The sequence below is a fragment of the Trichechus manatus genome, unplaced genomic scaffold, assembly GCF_000243295.1.
Source record: "Trichechus manatus latirostris isolate Lorelei unplaced genomic scaffold, TriManLat1.0 scaffold00010, whole genome shotgun sequence".
NCBI lineage: Eukaryota > Metazoa > Chordata > Mammalia > Sirenia > Trichechidae > Trichechus > Trichechus manatus.
This window is the reverse complement of record NW_004443946.1, coordinates 6,378,554-6,395,793: the sequence shown is the minus strand read 5'-3', so window position 1 is coordinate 6,395,793 and position 17,240 is coordinate 6,378,554. Positions and strand designations below refer to the sequence as shown.

The window sequence follows — 17,240 nt, the reverse complement described above, 5'->3', positions numbered from 1 at the left end:
AGATTACAAAACAGTACACAATTATACTGGGAATCATGACCCAGCCAAGTTGACAGATATTTTTGGGGGACACAATCAATCCATGACATCTACTTCGTTGGATTCATACACTTTGGAAGCCAGTTACTGAGCGCGTACTATGTGCCAGACTCTGTGCTAAGCACATCATCTAATTATTGCAATATATTGCATTTAATTTTCACTACCATTAGTTTCACTTCTTGGTATCATTCATCCATTCCGTAATTGAAAATTCTGTGTGTGTGTGTGTGTATCTACACAGTGTCCGACAAATAGAAAGTGTTAAAAAAGAAAAAGTATATATTACCACACAAAACATTCTCACTTTTAGAACTCCACGGAGAGAACAAAAAACATTTGGCAATTCAGACGGCAATTATGAGTCACCTTTGCTAATAAATGGCTGAAATACTCAGGGCTTATTACTGCTCTTTGTGATCCAAAAGAAAACAAGACTCAATTCCATTCATTACATCTTCTCTTAAATGTGATAGCCCTACTCAGCACGGTAACCTAGCATCACCTCACTGCCTACTTCAAAAAAGAACTGAAAATCACTCTGTAGGTGTAGTCCTGAAACAAAAAAGCCACAAATCCATGGCTCAAAAAGGCCAAGAAGTGCAAGAGGAATACACTGGAAATAATTTGAGGAGACTTTTAAGACCACCCTATTCATTCGTTCATTCACTTGTATTCTTCCTCTCTCTCTCTTTCTCCCTCTTTCTCTCTCTCCTATCTACAGTTTTGTTTTTTTTATCTTTACTCCTGACAAAATTCATAGAATATCAAAGTTAGAAGAGACTTTAGAGGACATCTTTTCCAAACAAACACATACGAAGTCCCTACAGTTGGGAGGCACATGGAGTAATTCTGAAGCCAGACTGCTTGTTTCCTCACAGACGAATGGAATAATAACAGTTCTTACCTGGTCTCATAGGGTTGTTGGGGGGAATACATGAGATAATGCATGCAAATAATTTAGTAAGTTACCTAGACAGATCAGGCGTTCAATAAATAGGAGTCAGTCTTATTTAAAAGTATTATTCTATGTTCTGCACAATGCTAAATGCTTCTGGTGAAACCCAGGCACTGCCTCTTGAAGTAGCCTATTCCATCATTTGGGCAGGTCTAATCATGATAAAATTTTTCTTTACTTTGAACTAAATGAATTGCAGCTTCCACCCACTGACCTCTACATAGATACAGAATTCAACCCCTCAACTCAGTCAACCTTTCAAGTAACCAATGACAGTCATCATGTTCTCTGCTTTTATCTTCTTCTCCAGGCTAAATGTTCCTCCTGGTTTTCACAGATTACGTTTCAAGTGCCCCTACCATCCTCCTTCCTCTGGCCACATCCCAACATGCTGATCTCCCTCAAAGTGTGTACCCTGAACTGCAGGGAGACTGCAGTACAGTCTGGCCTGCAGAGAGGAATCACCCTGCTCTTCCTTCTGAATACAGTAACTGCGCTACAGCATTTAGGAGTTTAACAGCTTCAGGGGCAACCACATCGTGGCATTATTCATAATAAGTTCTAAGTCTATTAAAACTCAGGAGTCCTTCTATTAAAACTCAGGAGTCCTTCCACACCTGCTATTGCTGAACCATGCCTCCCCTAACTTTGGTTTAAGAAAAACCCGTTGCCATTGAGTCAATTCCAACAGAACAGAACTGCCCCACAGAGTTTCCAAGGAGCACCTGCTGGATTCAAACTGCCGACCTTTTGGTTAGCAGCCGCAGTACTTAATGACTACGCCACCAGAGTTTCCAACTTTGGTTTAGAGGATGCAAATAGAGGGGTTTCATTTTTAGTGCTTATGTCATTTTGTTATACTCAAATATTCTGAATCATGATTCCTCCGTCAAGCCCTCAGCTATCTCTCCTAGGACCATTCACAGGTTTGATAAATACACCTTCTCAGTCCAGCTCACACTGCAGTCCCTGCTGGGGCCATCAGCTTCACAGAGGTATACACTGACAGCACCCTACCTCAGCTGTACCACTTCTCTCTCGCTTTCTGCCTTGGGGTTTCTCTGACACCACATCTGGGACACCTGCAGAAATGACTCAGCACTCGCACAGGTACAAACCTAGAAGGTCAAGGGACTTAACACTGAGCAATCTTGACCAAGGGAGTAAGGGAGCCAACAGATAAACTCTCGCCTCATCCATCCCTCAGCCACTCCTGAGGCACATTCCACACAGCTCCTCAGAAGATCCCCATGGGATTGAGCCCCAGCTGCCGGCAGCAGTGACCAACTTGATAACATACATAGCCTTGTGTTGGCTTTTCTTCCTTCTCTGTTTGTCCCTTCTCAGGCCCTCTTTCTGTTCCTTGGGATGAGAGCCCAAAATAAACTACCTGCACACAAGACCTTGCCTAAGGCTCCCCTTTCTTGGGGACCCCAAGCTAAGCTATACAATGTCAACACGAATAATGATGTTGAACACGTGAGCCCCGAGGCATAGCACCAAAGACCTCCCTTAAGGCTGACAGCCTGTCAGTCCCAGCAACCACTCTAAAGCCACACAACTACTACCCAGCCCTCCCTTTCTCCATTTTATTCATTTGGAAATAAGAGGCTTTGTCAAAGGCTATGCTAAAACTTAGATATGGAATGCCTCCTGGAATTTCTGTCATCTGCCCAGAACACATCAATTGCTCAGTAAATGCTAGCTCCCTTCCTCTCATTCTCCCACCAAAAAGGAAGTGACATTAGTTCTCTGTCATCATTTGTCCCATTTTGAGGAAAACCATGATGGTACCTATTTCCTTGTACAAATGCTCATAAATTTTAAATAATCTTCTGGTATCTCGAACAAGATTACCGTTAACCTCATAGGCTTCTACAAGGTACAGGACCTACTTTTTCTCCTTTTTTTCCCCCAAACTGAGATGTTACTTACTTGAGGCTTCTGATGTTTCCTCTATTCCCTTATGACTACAAAAAAATCAAAAGTGGTTCAGCACTGCCATTTTAGTCATGCGTTTTAACTGAGTTTAAATCACATATTTGGTGTACATACTCACATGGATAGATATGTATACAATGAAAGTCAATGTTATGCGTGTATTTATGCTACAAATGCTTAAATTCTACTGGTAGATCAGGGTAAGTCCCTTCAGAAATCCCAATGATTGTGCTTGATGGGAGTGCGCTGGGGAAGTAGGAAGAGTCCTGCTCTTTCCAGCTCAACTTTACAGTCCATAGCATCAGCAAAAAATGACTCTTTCCTGAAGCCTCATTTTCCATGGGGCACTGATCGTCAGAATGCCTGGAAATTCCAGCAGGGGCATGTCCAAAAAGCTTAGGGAAATGCTACAACAAAGCCCAGCCTTGCCTTCCTCAAACCCAGACTCGATTCTGGCAGTGAAAGTTTAGAGGACCAGGGAGGGAATTACTGCAGAAAGCAGGATGCAGAATGCTCATATAATTTAATGAGCAATCATATCACAAAAATAAAAAAGCATACCTGTTTCAAGGCTTTACATATGGTAAGTTAAACTTGAACAGAGATTTTTAAGCCAACGATCACATCATATGAAACACACTTTTATCACTGGGATACCCTTTGAGTAAAACAAATTCATGGGGATTTTCTAGGGCAAAATGGCCTAAAGTGCCTGTATAGCTTGATATACATTACTAGTTAGGACTGACCATTTAGTGTCTACCCCAAGCACCCTGTCCTCACCTTCTCCTCTCTGCCTTCCAAAGAGGTTCGGCCACCGAACCTAAGGAAGATTTAGTTTTCTCTGCATGTGAAGCTACCATAAAACTAGAGAGAGAGATTCTGAAAAGGACCTTTCTCACAGCAGCAACATCAGGTGGACAAAAGAGAAACAACTGCCCAACTCGACACTGCAACCATCTGGGCCAGCTTAAAACCAAGTCTCAATGGGTGATTTGCACAACATGATTAATGTAATTGATATCACTCAATTGTACACGTGAAAATGGTGAACTGGCAAATGCTGTGTTACATATATTTTTACAATTGAAAAAAAAAAAAACAGGCCACACAGGAGGGCTCTAACAGGTTAATGATATTTGATAGAGGCTGAGATGGTGGAAAGACCATTGGATTGAGGAGAGTCAAAAGCCCAAGATTCTAATCCCAGATCTGCTGGCCACAGCTATGTCAATCAATGTCTCTGGGCCTGGAAAAATCACAGTGCTTGGCTAGAGATTTTCAAACTGTTTTACTTGAAGAGTTAGGGTTGGGGGATGGGGGCAAGTGTGGGGCAGGGAACTATGTCCACTTCTCATAAGCTTTCATTTGAGAAAAAAATTTTCTGATGCACACATATAAAACTTGAAAGCCAGTGCACCAAGTGACTTCTAAAATACCTCCCACCTCTAATAGGCTATGATCTTTCCACTTAAAGTGCAGTCCACGGATCAGCAGCAATGACATCATTTGAGAGCTTGTTAGACCCACAGGAGCTCAGACCCCACTCCAGTTTAACAAGATCCCCAAGACATTTGTATGAACTTTAAATTTTGAGAATTTGTCTAAGGCACTTTTATTTCTTCCAGTAAGTGTTTCAGATGTCACGACTTAACACTAGTTGTAATCTGGGTATCCTACAAAAGTATCCTACTGGGAGGAGTCAAGAGAACTATTACTGAGTCTCATAATTCCTTAAAAAGGAATGAAAATACTGGGTGACTAGATGTTTGGTCTTCCTACCTTTAAAGTGTTAAAAATCAGAAGAGCATTTGGATCCAGCCATAGATGCTCCTTTCTCCATTCACCAAAAATTTATTCCTGATGGACAACATACATAAGCCTCTCCTCTCTCTATCCTACTTATGTTGTTGTATGCCATCCAGTCAATTTGACTCACCCTATAAGACAGAATGGAACTGCCCCATAGGGTTTCCTAGGCTGTAATCTTTATGGGAGCAAATCGCCAAGTCTTCTCTCCTGCGGAGCGGCTGGTGAGTTCAAATTTCAACCTTTCCGTTAGCAGTTGAGCGCTTTAACCATTCCGCCACCAGGGCTCCTTTTTAACCTCCTCTGACCATCCTTCAGAGGCCCAGGAAGCCTACCTCTTACATGGCACATGCCTGGAATCCCGCTATATGTCTGGTTTCCATAATGACACTAAAAAAGCCAAGAGTCTCATAAGCACTGAAGGACTTGTTTTAAATGACACACTCAAGTTTACATCTTCCATTCAGCCTCTCAGACTACCCAACCCACCCTATTCTCTCCCCTTCGCTCAACTCCCATGCTGTTCTCTAATCAGAATGATACCATTTAGCAGTTGTTCATGATGTAATAATTACATATATTTGGTTTACCTCCACAACTAGAGTCTAAGCTCCTTGGAAGTAATCACTACACCTGCTTCACTTCCTGAACCAGCACTCAGCTCTCTGCTGGGTATTTGGTGAACTGATATGTGCTGAGGAACTTGGACCCACGGATTCTTATTGGATGGATACTTTCTGCCAGGTACCATTTAATGGTATTATCTGCTGCGTAAAAGAAACCACTGAGTCATTTGATTTTTTTCCCTGTTAAATTAAGACAGGGAAAATTGTATTAAAATGTTGATATAGGGGGTGGGTACAAAACCCTAGAATTAGCTTGTGGGTCTCAAGGAGACACATGCTCCTACATAAGCAGGCTAGTTCTTCTGAACTCTGAGCTGGCTACTGAGGAGCAGGCTTCAGAGCAAGGCCCAAGCCTTGACCACCTGAGGGAAAACTCAGCTCATGTTCCAAAATTCTGCTTTCTTTGGGAGAATTCTGCCTCAGGCAGCTTCTATGGAAGCAAAATATAGCTCAGAGGAGATGTCTCATTCTGTATCTTAATCTATGTGACTTGAATGAGCACAGTAAGGACTTGGAAGAAAAGACTAGGAAATATGAAAAGGAAGGAACAGTCTAAAAACTCCAAGTAGTAATTATGCTAAAAAAATTCAAAAATTTATATGAGCATGCCCCTTTCCTAGCAAATGAGTTTCATGAGGCACTTCACTCATGGATGAAAACCTCCAAATTTTTCCTCCGGCCAGGGAGCAATTATTTTCCTTCCTCTCTGGTATTCTCAACTCTCTTTAGAATTACGTTTCTGCAGGATATACTGCGGAGTTTTCAGTTACTTTTCAGTCCTTCAGACCCTCATTTCACATTGACTGTTTACTTAAATATAAACAAACCAATTTGACAATTTGACTGCTGTTAAGTTTGTCTGTCTTTTAACTGCTTTGATGGAGGCCTATTTATATCACATACTCAGTTGCTGAAGCCCTTGAGCACCCAAGCTAAACAACCAAATCCAAGTTATTCACAACAAAGAACACAAAAGTGTATGATCTGCTACAATTTACAATCAGTAAATTGCCTGGTCATCCCAGACCAACTCAAAGAAAAATAGAACTCCCTAAGTGAAAAGGGTTTAGTATATAAAGCCCCTATACATTTCATTCAACAAAATGATTTCTTCTTTTCACATTCACCAACTGAAGGAAAAAAGTGTTGACAAGTTATTTGGGAAAACTGGGTCAGTGCCGCATTATTTTAGGTCCCAAAATGACAGAATGTGGAACAACAAAGCCAAAGTGTAGAAGGTAGAGCCAAGTAGACGCATATCTTTTCAGGGTTCCAAGCCATCCTCAATCTTTTCTTGGCAAACCTTTAATAAAAACATTTCTTATCATTCAGAAAAATATTATTTATTTCAATTCCATATTAATTAAAGGTAAATTTAAACCTGAGGGATAGAACAGGTCTTCACTGGATTATAACAACTAACTTTTGCACAATAACAAGATTTTATTATCTCTATTTTACTGATGAGAAAACTAAGGTTCAGAAATGAGCTCAGTCTGACAGACTCCAAAGTCCATACTCTTATCCTCTATAACATAGGTCCTCCATGGCTATAAATAGTCACTTGGACAATATTTTCTTTATTTCTCTATCTCAACCCTTCCTTCTCCCCCATACATCAATGCTGACAACAACCAAGCTGCACTAAGCAGATGACGCCACCAGGTGGTCAAAACAGAAGTGTCTGATCCAAACTACCTCTCAGAAAACAAAACAAAACAAAAAAACCTTTGCCATCAAGTCAATTCTGACTCATAGCAACCCTACAGGACAGAGCAGAACTGCCCTATAGAGTTTCCAAGGAGCAGCTGGTGGATTCGAACTGCTGACCTTTTGGTTAGCAGCTGAACACTTAACCATTGTGCCACCAGGGTTCTTTACCTCTCAGAGGATCATGCATATATCAAATAAACTCCTTCTCAAAAGTGTACACACTCATGCACGTGTATGTGTGTCTGTGCACACACACCTTCCATGTTTTAATTCCTTTCTTCATCAATCTTGGCACTCCCCTACCTAGATGCCTACTTGGTGCAAACCCAAAAACCAAACCCGTTGCTGTGGAGTCAATTCCGACTCATAACGACCCTACAGGACAGAGCAGAACTGCCCCATGGGGTTTCCAAGGAGCAGCTGGCGGATATGAACTGCCAACCTTTTTGGTTAGCAACCGTAGCTCTTAACCACTGCGCCACCAGGGCTCCCTTGGTGCAAAGGTTCTCAATTATTTCTGCAGAAGTAAGTCTAAATTCCTTAGTAGGCAAAGTCTTGCACACCTACCTCTCCTATTTTGACTTCTGCCTCCTAAAGCTCAGCATTTTACACTCTTCTAGTCACTCAGCTCACCATTTCCTGCACACAACTATGCCCTTTCCCCTTCTATACATCAAACCAACTCCTATTCATCCTTCAAGAATTAACTCCAACATATCTCCTCCTCAGTGAAGTCCTCCCTGACTCCCCCAGGCAATAAGCTATGAGGTTCACAGTGCCCCTGGAACCCCCCAGCCCACTTTTATTAACATATCTATGCTCTAGCGACTATGATTTGTCATTTCTTCAACACTGAATGCCTATCAGGTACCAAGCACTAAGACGGGTACCTGGATAACAGTAAGTTATCTCTGTATTCCCATTACATAGCACTGGGCCGGGAAAATAGCAGACAGTCAGAAAATGTTTGTTGAATGAATTAATTAATAAATTAACGAAAGAACTACAAACAAGACTTTATCCACTATCATCAGGACAATCTCCCTGTTCTGCTTCCTTTTTATTCCATTTGAGACCTAAAAAAGCAAATCAGGGTCAAATATAGAAACAACCATACAATCATTGAACCAACATCTTCACCCTTTAAACACAGCAAACAAACCTCCAAGTCCTTTTCAAATTATTAAGTAAACCACCATTCCAGATAATCCTTTCTCTTGTGTTTCATGTAAATATAGTAACAATCTGTTTGCCATTTATTTACTACAAACATACAAAATATACTCTGTTTTGTGGGTTAAAAAGTCTTTGTGGATTAATTTGTGACTGAATCTCCACTTTTTACATTGTTTCCACTGGAAAATATATTTCAAGCACAAATGACAAAAATTATAAATAAACAATGCCACATAAACCATTTTTCTTTTGAGAACTACAGGTAAAGTCAGGGGGTTCCATTTTTGCCATTTGTAGGTACCAAACAACCTGGTAGCCCCAGAATCCATCATCTACAGAGACTGGCCAGAAATCTCAATGTTAACTTGGGCTGCTGGCTGAAGGGCACTTATCTAAGGTTATGAGGGTCCTGAAAGCAAATCTCTACTTAGAGAGCTAATCGTGACCAGCACCCACTGGCCAAATCTGGAGTGAATGACTGAATCCACAAAGACTGTTCAATCATTTTCTTTGGATCCCGGATGACCATGAACCTGTGGCAAAGGATGAACTAGTGAATCATTACATGTTCAATACATCCTAATAGAATGAAAAATTAGTATCAAAATACAACCCACAGATCTCAAATAAACCATGTTTACTGTGCAGGATATCTCTCTATTTAAAGCCAGTCCTGAAGAAAACAGAGCCAAGTTTGTACTAATTATTTTTTCTTTATCATACTGCAATCAAGCCCCAGATATGAATTTGGTTCCCATTCACCAAGTATTAAAGTCTCTACAACACTAGAATATGTGTGTTTGTTTAACTGATATACAACAAGTGACACATGACGATTTTGGTACAGGAGACCTCAGCCACCCAGTGAATGAGTCATTCTACACAGTTGAGTTTTCTGAATGGGTAAGAGCTTTACACACCAAAATAGCTTTAGGGTTAATTATTTGGGGTGTAAATATTTCCAAAATACATTGCCTATTTTCCCACCTTCTTAAAGAGTGTATTTTAAAACGCATCTTTTCTAGACAGAAGATGGGTTAGTGGTTACCGGGGGCTGGGGGGGAGGAGAGAATGGGGAGTTTAACAGATACCGAGTTTCTGTTTGGGGTGATAAAAAAGTTTTACAAGTAGTGATGATGGTTGCACACACATACACACACATAACTATCTTTTTTGATAGCTCAGTGTCATTTATTGTAAACAGTGATTAGTGGTTTGGGTTATTACAGAGTGGTGCCTGCAGGGTTGATTGAGGGTCCTATCCTAACATCCCCAAGTCCTCATAGCTTCCCCCCACCCACCCCAATTCTTGTGTCTAAAGTTATTGTTCTTTCTTTTCTAGTTGTCAGGCTGTCAGAGGTCACTTTTCAAAGCTCGTTCCAGGAGCCCCTTACTCCATTCTAAATGTGATACTCCTACCATGCTATGGATTATTTTTCAAATTAAAAAAAAAGTTAGGATTATATCTAAGAGAGTAAGTATATTCTGAGAGAGGTTCTGAGGATTCCCCTGGACTTTATGCCATCTGTTCTGGTTGCTAAGTAGGCCTTTTTGCCCCCTCCCTGATTTACGGCTGCGATCCAGACTCAGGAACACCATGACAAATCTTGCTGCTCTTAATGATCCCCACACACCAAAAATAAACCAAACCATCGTATGAGATCACTAATGAATTTCTGTCCTGGCCATCCAACAAAACAAGTATAAAAACTTGTAAGCAGACAAAATGTCTAGGTTGAAAGATTAACCCAAAAACTGGAAAATGGCCCCTATCTTTAGATTTACCCATTGCCATTGAGTAGATTCTGACTCATAGCAACCATGAAGGACAAAGCAGAACTGGGTTTCCAAGGCTGTAATCTTTACAGAAGCAGACTGCTACATCTCAGGTGGTGGATTCAAACTGCCAACCTTTCAGTTAGCGGTCAAGCACTTAACCACTGCACCACCAGGGTTTCTTTATCTTTACATAAACCCGCTGTTGTCAAGTTGATTCTAACTCATAAACAACCCTACAGGACAGAACAGAACTGCCCCATAGGGTTTCCAAGGAGAGGCTGGTGGATTTGAACTGCTGACCTTTTGGTTAGCAGCCAAACTCTTAACCACTGTGCCACCAGAGCTCCTATCTTTACATACTGGTTCTATATTTTGTATGTCTACATCATTTAGCAGCACAAACAGGTAGCTTATGGTTTAAAAAACTTTTTTTTAGGGGAAAAATTACCAAATGATTTCAAAAAACTCAGAAGTTCAAATTTTGGGTTTATTAAATTACAGTATTTTTAAACTAAGTAACTTCTTTTTAATATCATGCATTTAATTGCCCTACTTACTAACCTGATTACTGCTATATTAGGGAAAGTCCTCTCATATACTTAAAGGGAAAAAAACTTGCTCCAACACTTGACTACCCTAAAGATTAATTATCATTATTTTAAACATTCCCTGCTAGCACTGAAGTCAAAGGTCCAACATAAATCACTGGACTTCAATCCTTTGCATTCCATAAAACCCAAACCAAAAAAAAAGCCAAATCCATTGCCGTCGAGTTGATTTGCAAAAGTTTATATAACCTTGTTTGTCAAGTCTGAGAAAGCAAAGCGAAGCAGGTAAACCAGGCTACCAGAGAAGCTATCCTGTGACATTAAGGACAGAAGCGAAGAGAGTTGACCATCAGTTATCCTAGTTATGCTTCCACACCCTTATGAAGGAGGCTGGCCCTTCAGCTATTTATAAATGTGGAACTGAACTGAAGGGGGCCTGCCATTGCTGCACTTGTGAGTGCCAAGGAGAGCTGTGAGGCTCGGGCTGAATCCCAGCAGAGCCTGTGGAATCTCCCTCAGTATGGCCCTCCATACTTGGCAACACAGCATCCTCTGGCTGCAGTCCTGTCTGGTCAGGAAGAGAACTGAGAGGATTTCTAGCAGTCACTTCCAGCCTCTGAGTCTATATATGGAAACATCCCATTCTAGTGTTTTCAGCATCATGAGCACCACACCGGCCAGGAGGCAGCTGCCCTGAAGGGACACCCACTTTAGCATCTCCCAGGCCCCACTGCCCTGGACTGGACCCTGTCATCAAATGGCAGCCTAGACCTCTGCTGAGTCTTGCAGACTCTCGGTTCTAACATGGAACAGCTGGAAGAGGACCCTGCATTCTTTTCTCTGAGTAAACACTGGGGGCTCTGTTCGCCCTCCCGCTGCAGTGTGGCCTAAAGAATTTCCCCTATCCAAAATCACAACTGACAGATCCTTCCCCGCTCCCAACACTCCCTCCCCGAGATATTTGTCTGTCACCACCCATGTTAGCAAATAGCGAATTGCTGAATCTTTCAAGTATATTCACTTTCCGTACCAGTTCAGATGTCTGTAAATACTAGCAGAATACGAAACAATTCTGTTATGTTCAGTAAAGTTTCCTAACAAGAAACATTAAGGACCCCAATTCATGCCTACTTCTTCTACAGGCTCCCTTCTCTAAATTCAATACGAATAGCCTCATGACTGGTTAAGTCTAACCACATAATATACATACTGCAAATATCCCTGTAATAGTCTGTAGCGTCATCTACATATTATTGTGAAGGCAGAGCTCTAAAACGGGAATATCCACGGGGGCACATAAATAACAAAATTGGATTTTCTTGTATTCCTCAAAACAGCCTTATCAAAGCTTGGCTTCTGAAGGGCAGTCCCGGGCTTCTTCATGTGTTGCTGAAATTCAGCGAGCCACGTTGCCTAAAAGAAGGGGAGGGAAAGCCCAGAAAATCCAGACTCTACGTGACCTGACTTACTTATTTCCCAGGAAACTGCATGAGAGAAAAATCAATCATTAACGCTACCGTAGCTACCACACAGAATGGACGGAAGGAGTTCACAGTGGGCAAAACACCAAAGCCACCAGCGGAGGTAAGCGGGCGGCGGGGACACGGGAAGAGGGTGGGTAAGGATGCCAAGGGCCCCCGGGGCCTGCGCCGTCTGTGTCCCTGCGGAGCTGGGGACTGCGGCCAGGGGCGGGGCCGGGGCCTGAGGCCTGGAAGCGGGTGGCGGGTGGGGCGGCGGCCGCAACGGCCGCGCACTTACCGGGGCTGTTGGCCTCGCCTTCGAGGACGTGCAGCTCGGCGCAGTCGGCCAGCGAGTGCTCCAGGCAGAGCTGGAGAAATCGGGCCTGGGTCTGGCTCACGCGCTTGAGCAGCGACAGCAGCGCAACAGTCTGCTCGCACTCGTTCCAGCCCTTAAACCAGCCCGCCAGCACCCCGACCTGGTCGCGAAACATCATGGTTAGGGGGCCGCCCTCGGTCTAAAGAGCCCCTTCGGCACCCCAGCCCGCCCCGCCCGCCCCAAAGTTTGGCGGAGCCGCAGCCCCGCGGCCGCCGGAGACGCGTTCCTGTTCCAAGGTGGCTCTGGTGCCCGGACGTTGCAGGTATTGCCTCGGCTCCTGCCTCTCTCGTCTGGTTTCAGTTACGTTCTGGTGGTTCTGGCTGATTTCTCCAGAGACGATGACACACAGTAGCACGGAAATGTTTCTTTAAAAATAATAACGATTTTTTAAAAATCCCCACAAGGCACACAACTGAATGAAGAATGCTCTCTTTTCCCCCCTTCTCGCAGCTTCAGGATGGTGATTTCCGGCGTCCGGGGGTCTTCTCCCCGCTGGGCTGCAGCTCGGACCCTTCACACCCGCATTCCCGAGCGGCGATCACCACTGGAAAAAGAGAAAGGGATGCAGTGAGACCTCGGCCAGCGAGGGAGCGCGCCCCGGGGGATGAGTGCATCTGAGGGTGCCGGGGCGGGGGGCGGGGGGACGCCCCGCGGGAGATTCGGTTCCCCAAATGCCAGCCGCCCCCTCCGCAACCAGATGAGGAAGATGGGCTATTCCCGTCTGGGGAATGGCGACAAGCCTCCTTCCCAGGTGCTGGAAGGGACCCCACAGCTTCCTGTTGCTGCCGCTGCGAACGGCTGGTGCTCCCCGCACGCCCCACCCGGGGTGGCCTCAGGGTCTGTGCCTGCGAACGCCAACCCAGCAACAGATCTTCCCCGAGCAGAAAACTTGCAATGCGGCTGCGAAGGGGCGCGGGGGTGGGGGGGCTAATGCAAAGCAGAGGCGGAGGCAGCAGCAGCCCGAGTTCCTTCCTCCTCCTCCTCCTCCCGGAGAAGCAGCCGAGCGGCTGCAGCTCCATCTACAGCAACAGCCAGCATCTCCACTGCCAGGCGCCCCTCTGGATTTAGGCCGTGAGCAGCCGTGGCAGCGGCTCGAGACAAAAATAAACTCTCCCCACCCAAAGCTCCGAGCTCAGCGGGCGGCGGCGCAGCCCGGGGCCCCGGCTCCCCTGTCCGGCGCCTCGCCATTCCAGCCCACCAGGGAGGTCTCCGCGGGCCTCTTTCGCCTAGAGCGTCAGATGTGTGCGTGTGTACGCGCGTTGTGTGTTTTAGGTATCCGGCCCCCGCCGCAGCCTTCGCAGCCGCCGCCTACGGGCGGTTAAGTCCGGCCCAGCGCCTCGCCGGCTCGTCCCAGGCGGAAGGCGGCCCGGCACCGGGGCGTCCGCAGCGCGCTGGGGCAGCCTGAACCTGCAGCGCTGTTCCCCGGCGGACAGGGCGGCTCCGCACCACTAGCACACGCCCCCAAACGACCGCAAAAAAGAAAAGTTCGGCTTCGGGTCTTCCCCCAGTCCTACCCCGGTCCCCGCGGCTGCCGGCTCGGGGGAGGAGAGCCTAGCGGCTCAGCCCTCGAAGGGCGGTTCGCTCTAGCTCTCCGCTTCGTGGCTACCGTAACTTCTCTGGCGGAGGGGAAGCCTCCTGGGAAGGGAACCCAGTCCCCCGCAGGTCCCCGCCAGGAGCGAAAGAGAGGGGGCGCTCACCTCGGCGCGGCTCATCCCGGCGGCTCGGGCCCCCACGCGCGGGTCCGGGGCCGCGGCGGCTCTCAGCGGGGTTGGGGGCGCCCGGAGCGCGGGCCGCGGGCCATGCCGTCGGGGCGGGCGGCGCTGGGGGAGGGCGGCGCTGCGGATCGGCGCCGCCGCTGCTGCTGCCTCCAGTGTCGGCTCGCGGAGAACTGAGCCGCCAGAGCCGGAGCTCCCCACATGCTACTGATTAACATACACCATTACATCATGGGCTTGGCAGGGAGCGCCCGAGAGGGGGGAGAGGAACCCGGGAGGCGGCGGCGGCACGAGGGGGGAGTCGGGGGGAGGATCCCCGGACCCGGCGGGTGGGGGGGCGGATTCCAAAGTGGGGACCAGAAGAGGGAAGGGGAGCGGAGAGGGAGGAGTCGGATGGCGCAGAGAAGTCGGGTTGGAGGAACCGCGAGGCGGAGGGAAGAAGTTTGGGGAAGGAGGGGTCTGGGGGAATTCCTCCCCGCTGCCGCCTGCGCGTTCTGGAGGTGTCAGGGCGCTGAGGCCGCCTGAGCCCGGGCCGGAGGGGAAAACCGAGAGCGTTCGAGTGGGGGTGGTGTGGCCACCAGCTGCGCGTCCTTGGGAATGTGGTTCGCTGACTCGGTGACCCTTTGACCCTGTTGGAGCTCACGGGTAGTACAGCGACGTGGTCTGTGGACAGCGGAGACCTGGAGCCACTGCCGCTGGGGACGGGGACGGCGTCCAGGGGTCGCGGACTTGTATGGTCGAGAAAGGCTAGGGTTCGTGCGCGAGACTGGACGTGCCTGGGCACGGGGTCCCGTGCCGCCCTCGTCCGATGAGCGCGAGAAGTGCCCAGGCCCGCCCTGGCCCAATCACCACTCGGCTCGGGTCGGGCCCTGGGTAGTGTTTGCTCCGGCGAGTGGCCTCGCGGCCGACCCCGCACCCCTCCCGGGCCTCGCTCTCCCCTGGAAAAGCGTCCCGACTTCTGGGCCAACCAGGAAGCGAGGCGGGGCGCCGGGGCCCCGGCTTTGGGCCTGGAGCCGAGACGAGCGTGGATTTGGGGAACACGGAGGCGGGACAGGAGGAAGCCACCTGTCAGCACGTCGGAGTTACCGGCCCGGGCAGCCTTCACCTGAACCTGCGCGGGGCAGAGGCCCAGCGTGGGGCTTCAGAGGTATCGCGGCGAGGGGGCCGAGCGGCACTAGGTGGGCTGGAAACGTGCGCCGGACTAGTCCCACTTGGAGGATTGGTTAAAAAAATCCTAAAACTTAAAAAACCACTGTAACTATGAGTTGAATATTCACTCAACCAAATGACCAAGTCCGGGCTATCTCCGTGTTTTTAGGGAAAACGCAGAGCCCTCGAACGTTTTCTCCAGCAACTTGAAGGTTTAGTTTATAAGGGATACTTCTGAGAGATCAGTGAAGCGCGTTCTACTCTCGCTAATCTACTGTTATGAAGATAAGGTATCTGAAATATTATTCCACTGATTAACACTTTTGTCTGTCTACTCTAGCATATGTTCCTGGAATTTCAGTCCCTTCTTCCTCCTCTCCTCAAGTCTAGTTTCTGCAGCGTTTAGGTCGTGCCTGACAGTGACAGCACCTAATCATCTGTTAGGGTACTGAAAGGGTTTGTGGAGCTGCAAAAACTTGTGTTACTTACCATTAAAATAGAGTGTGTGGTTTTTTTAAAAATGTACATTATTATCCAGACAGGAATGGTATCTACATAAAATATTTAATAAAATTTTTGCTGTGTTTAGAAAACAGAGTTCTGAAGTCTTTGTTTTGTTGCTATAGCGGCAGACAGGTGTGACGGATCGTTTTCTCTAAGACATCACTATCAATTATCTAGTCCTTACTAATAACTTTTTATCAGGAAATGGGTAGTAGAATTGGTATTCCTCAGTATATACCTTGCTATAAACTGCAGCCAAAGCAGAAGTTCCTTCCTTGCCATCTGGTGCTTTTGGAAACCCCCCCAAGAGTGATTTATTTTAAAGGAAAGTGAAAGGAACATCAGTTTCATTAATTTTTTTATTGTAACCTGCAGCTTGCTAAAGGAATCGTAAAACAAAAAGCAAAGACGCTCTTGAGGCAAATATTCAAGAAGTGTACTTATGCTGGAGAAAGAAAATACTGCCATCTACTGGAGGCATATGTCCTTACAGCAGCCTTTGACATAGGAAAAGATCGTGATTTAACTAATTATTGAGTTATCACTGTTCAGGACACTCTTGATAGCCTGAGAAGTACAAAGATTAGCATGTCGTGAGTTACCAGTCCCCCCTTGTTTTTGTCGATTAGCAATCTTCTATGATTTCCCTTGCCTCTGGACCTTTTCCATTATGGAAAAGGGTGTGGAGAGAAAGCCCCGTGATGCTGTTTTCCTATTCCCCACAGAGTGAGGTCATGCCTCTGAAGGAAGGAAAGTAACACTACCAGCTAAATATATGTTTTGTATTAAACGTCGATATTTCCTGTATGAACCTGTACCCAGTTATCATGGATAACTGAGAAGTGACGAACATAATTACTGAGTATCCACATCACTGGTAAAAGAAATGAAAATACAGGATAAAGGAGATATGAGTATGTCTATGTTCATTACATTCTATTTACTTTACCATATTCCTGTTTATTCATTTGAAACTACAAATTGTGCATCTTTTATGTGCCATGCACTGGGCTAGGCAGTAAGTACACAATGGTGAATAAACCAAAAAATACTTTGTATAAAGTAAAGGTAATTATACTGGAGAATGGAATGTGAAAGTTGGAAACAAAAAAAAAGGATCCGTAGTTGCAAAATATAACCTTGGTGATAGAAACGATGCCAGAGATTGCATGATACAATTTTGCAAGACCAAGGACTTATTCATTGCAAAAACTTTTTTTCAACAACATAAACAGCGATGATACATGTGGGCCTTAGCAGATGGAATACACAGAAATCAAATCGAACATATCTGTAGAAAGACACAATAGAGAAGCTCAATATCATCAGTGAGAACAAGGGCAGAGGCAAACTGCAGAACAGATCATCAATTGCTCGTATTCAAGTACAAGTTGAAGCTGAAGAAAATTAAAACAAGTCCAAGAGAGCCAAAGTATGACCTTGAGTA

The 17,240-nt window shown here is 45.9% G+C and overlaps 1 protein-coding gene across 1 annotated transcript in view; it reads right to left on the bottom strand.

Annotated features, from left to right (window-relative positions):
* SAMD4A (sterile alpha motif domain containing 4A) overlaps positions 1–14,235 on the bottom strand; it is a 240,455-nt gene extending 226,220 nt beyond the window's left edge. Inside the window, exons 1-2 of the mRNA XM_023726112.1 lie at positions 14,123–14,235; positions 12,348–12,969 (exon numbers count right to left, since the gene is read on the bottom strand). Coding sequence (XP_023581880.1) covers positions 12,348–12,543 — 196 coding nt within the window. The 5' untranslated portion in view covers positions 12,544–12,969; positions 14,123–14,235. The remainder of the gene's footprint in view (positions 1–12,347; positions 12,970–14,122) is intronic.
* Between the last annotated feature and the right edge of the window lie 3,005 nt (positions 14,236–17,240).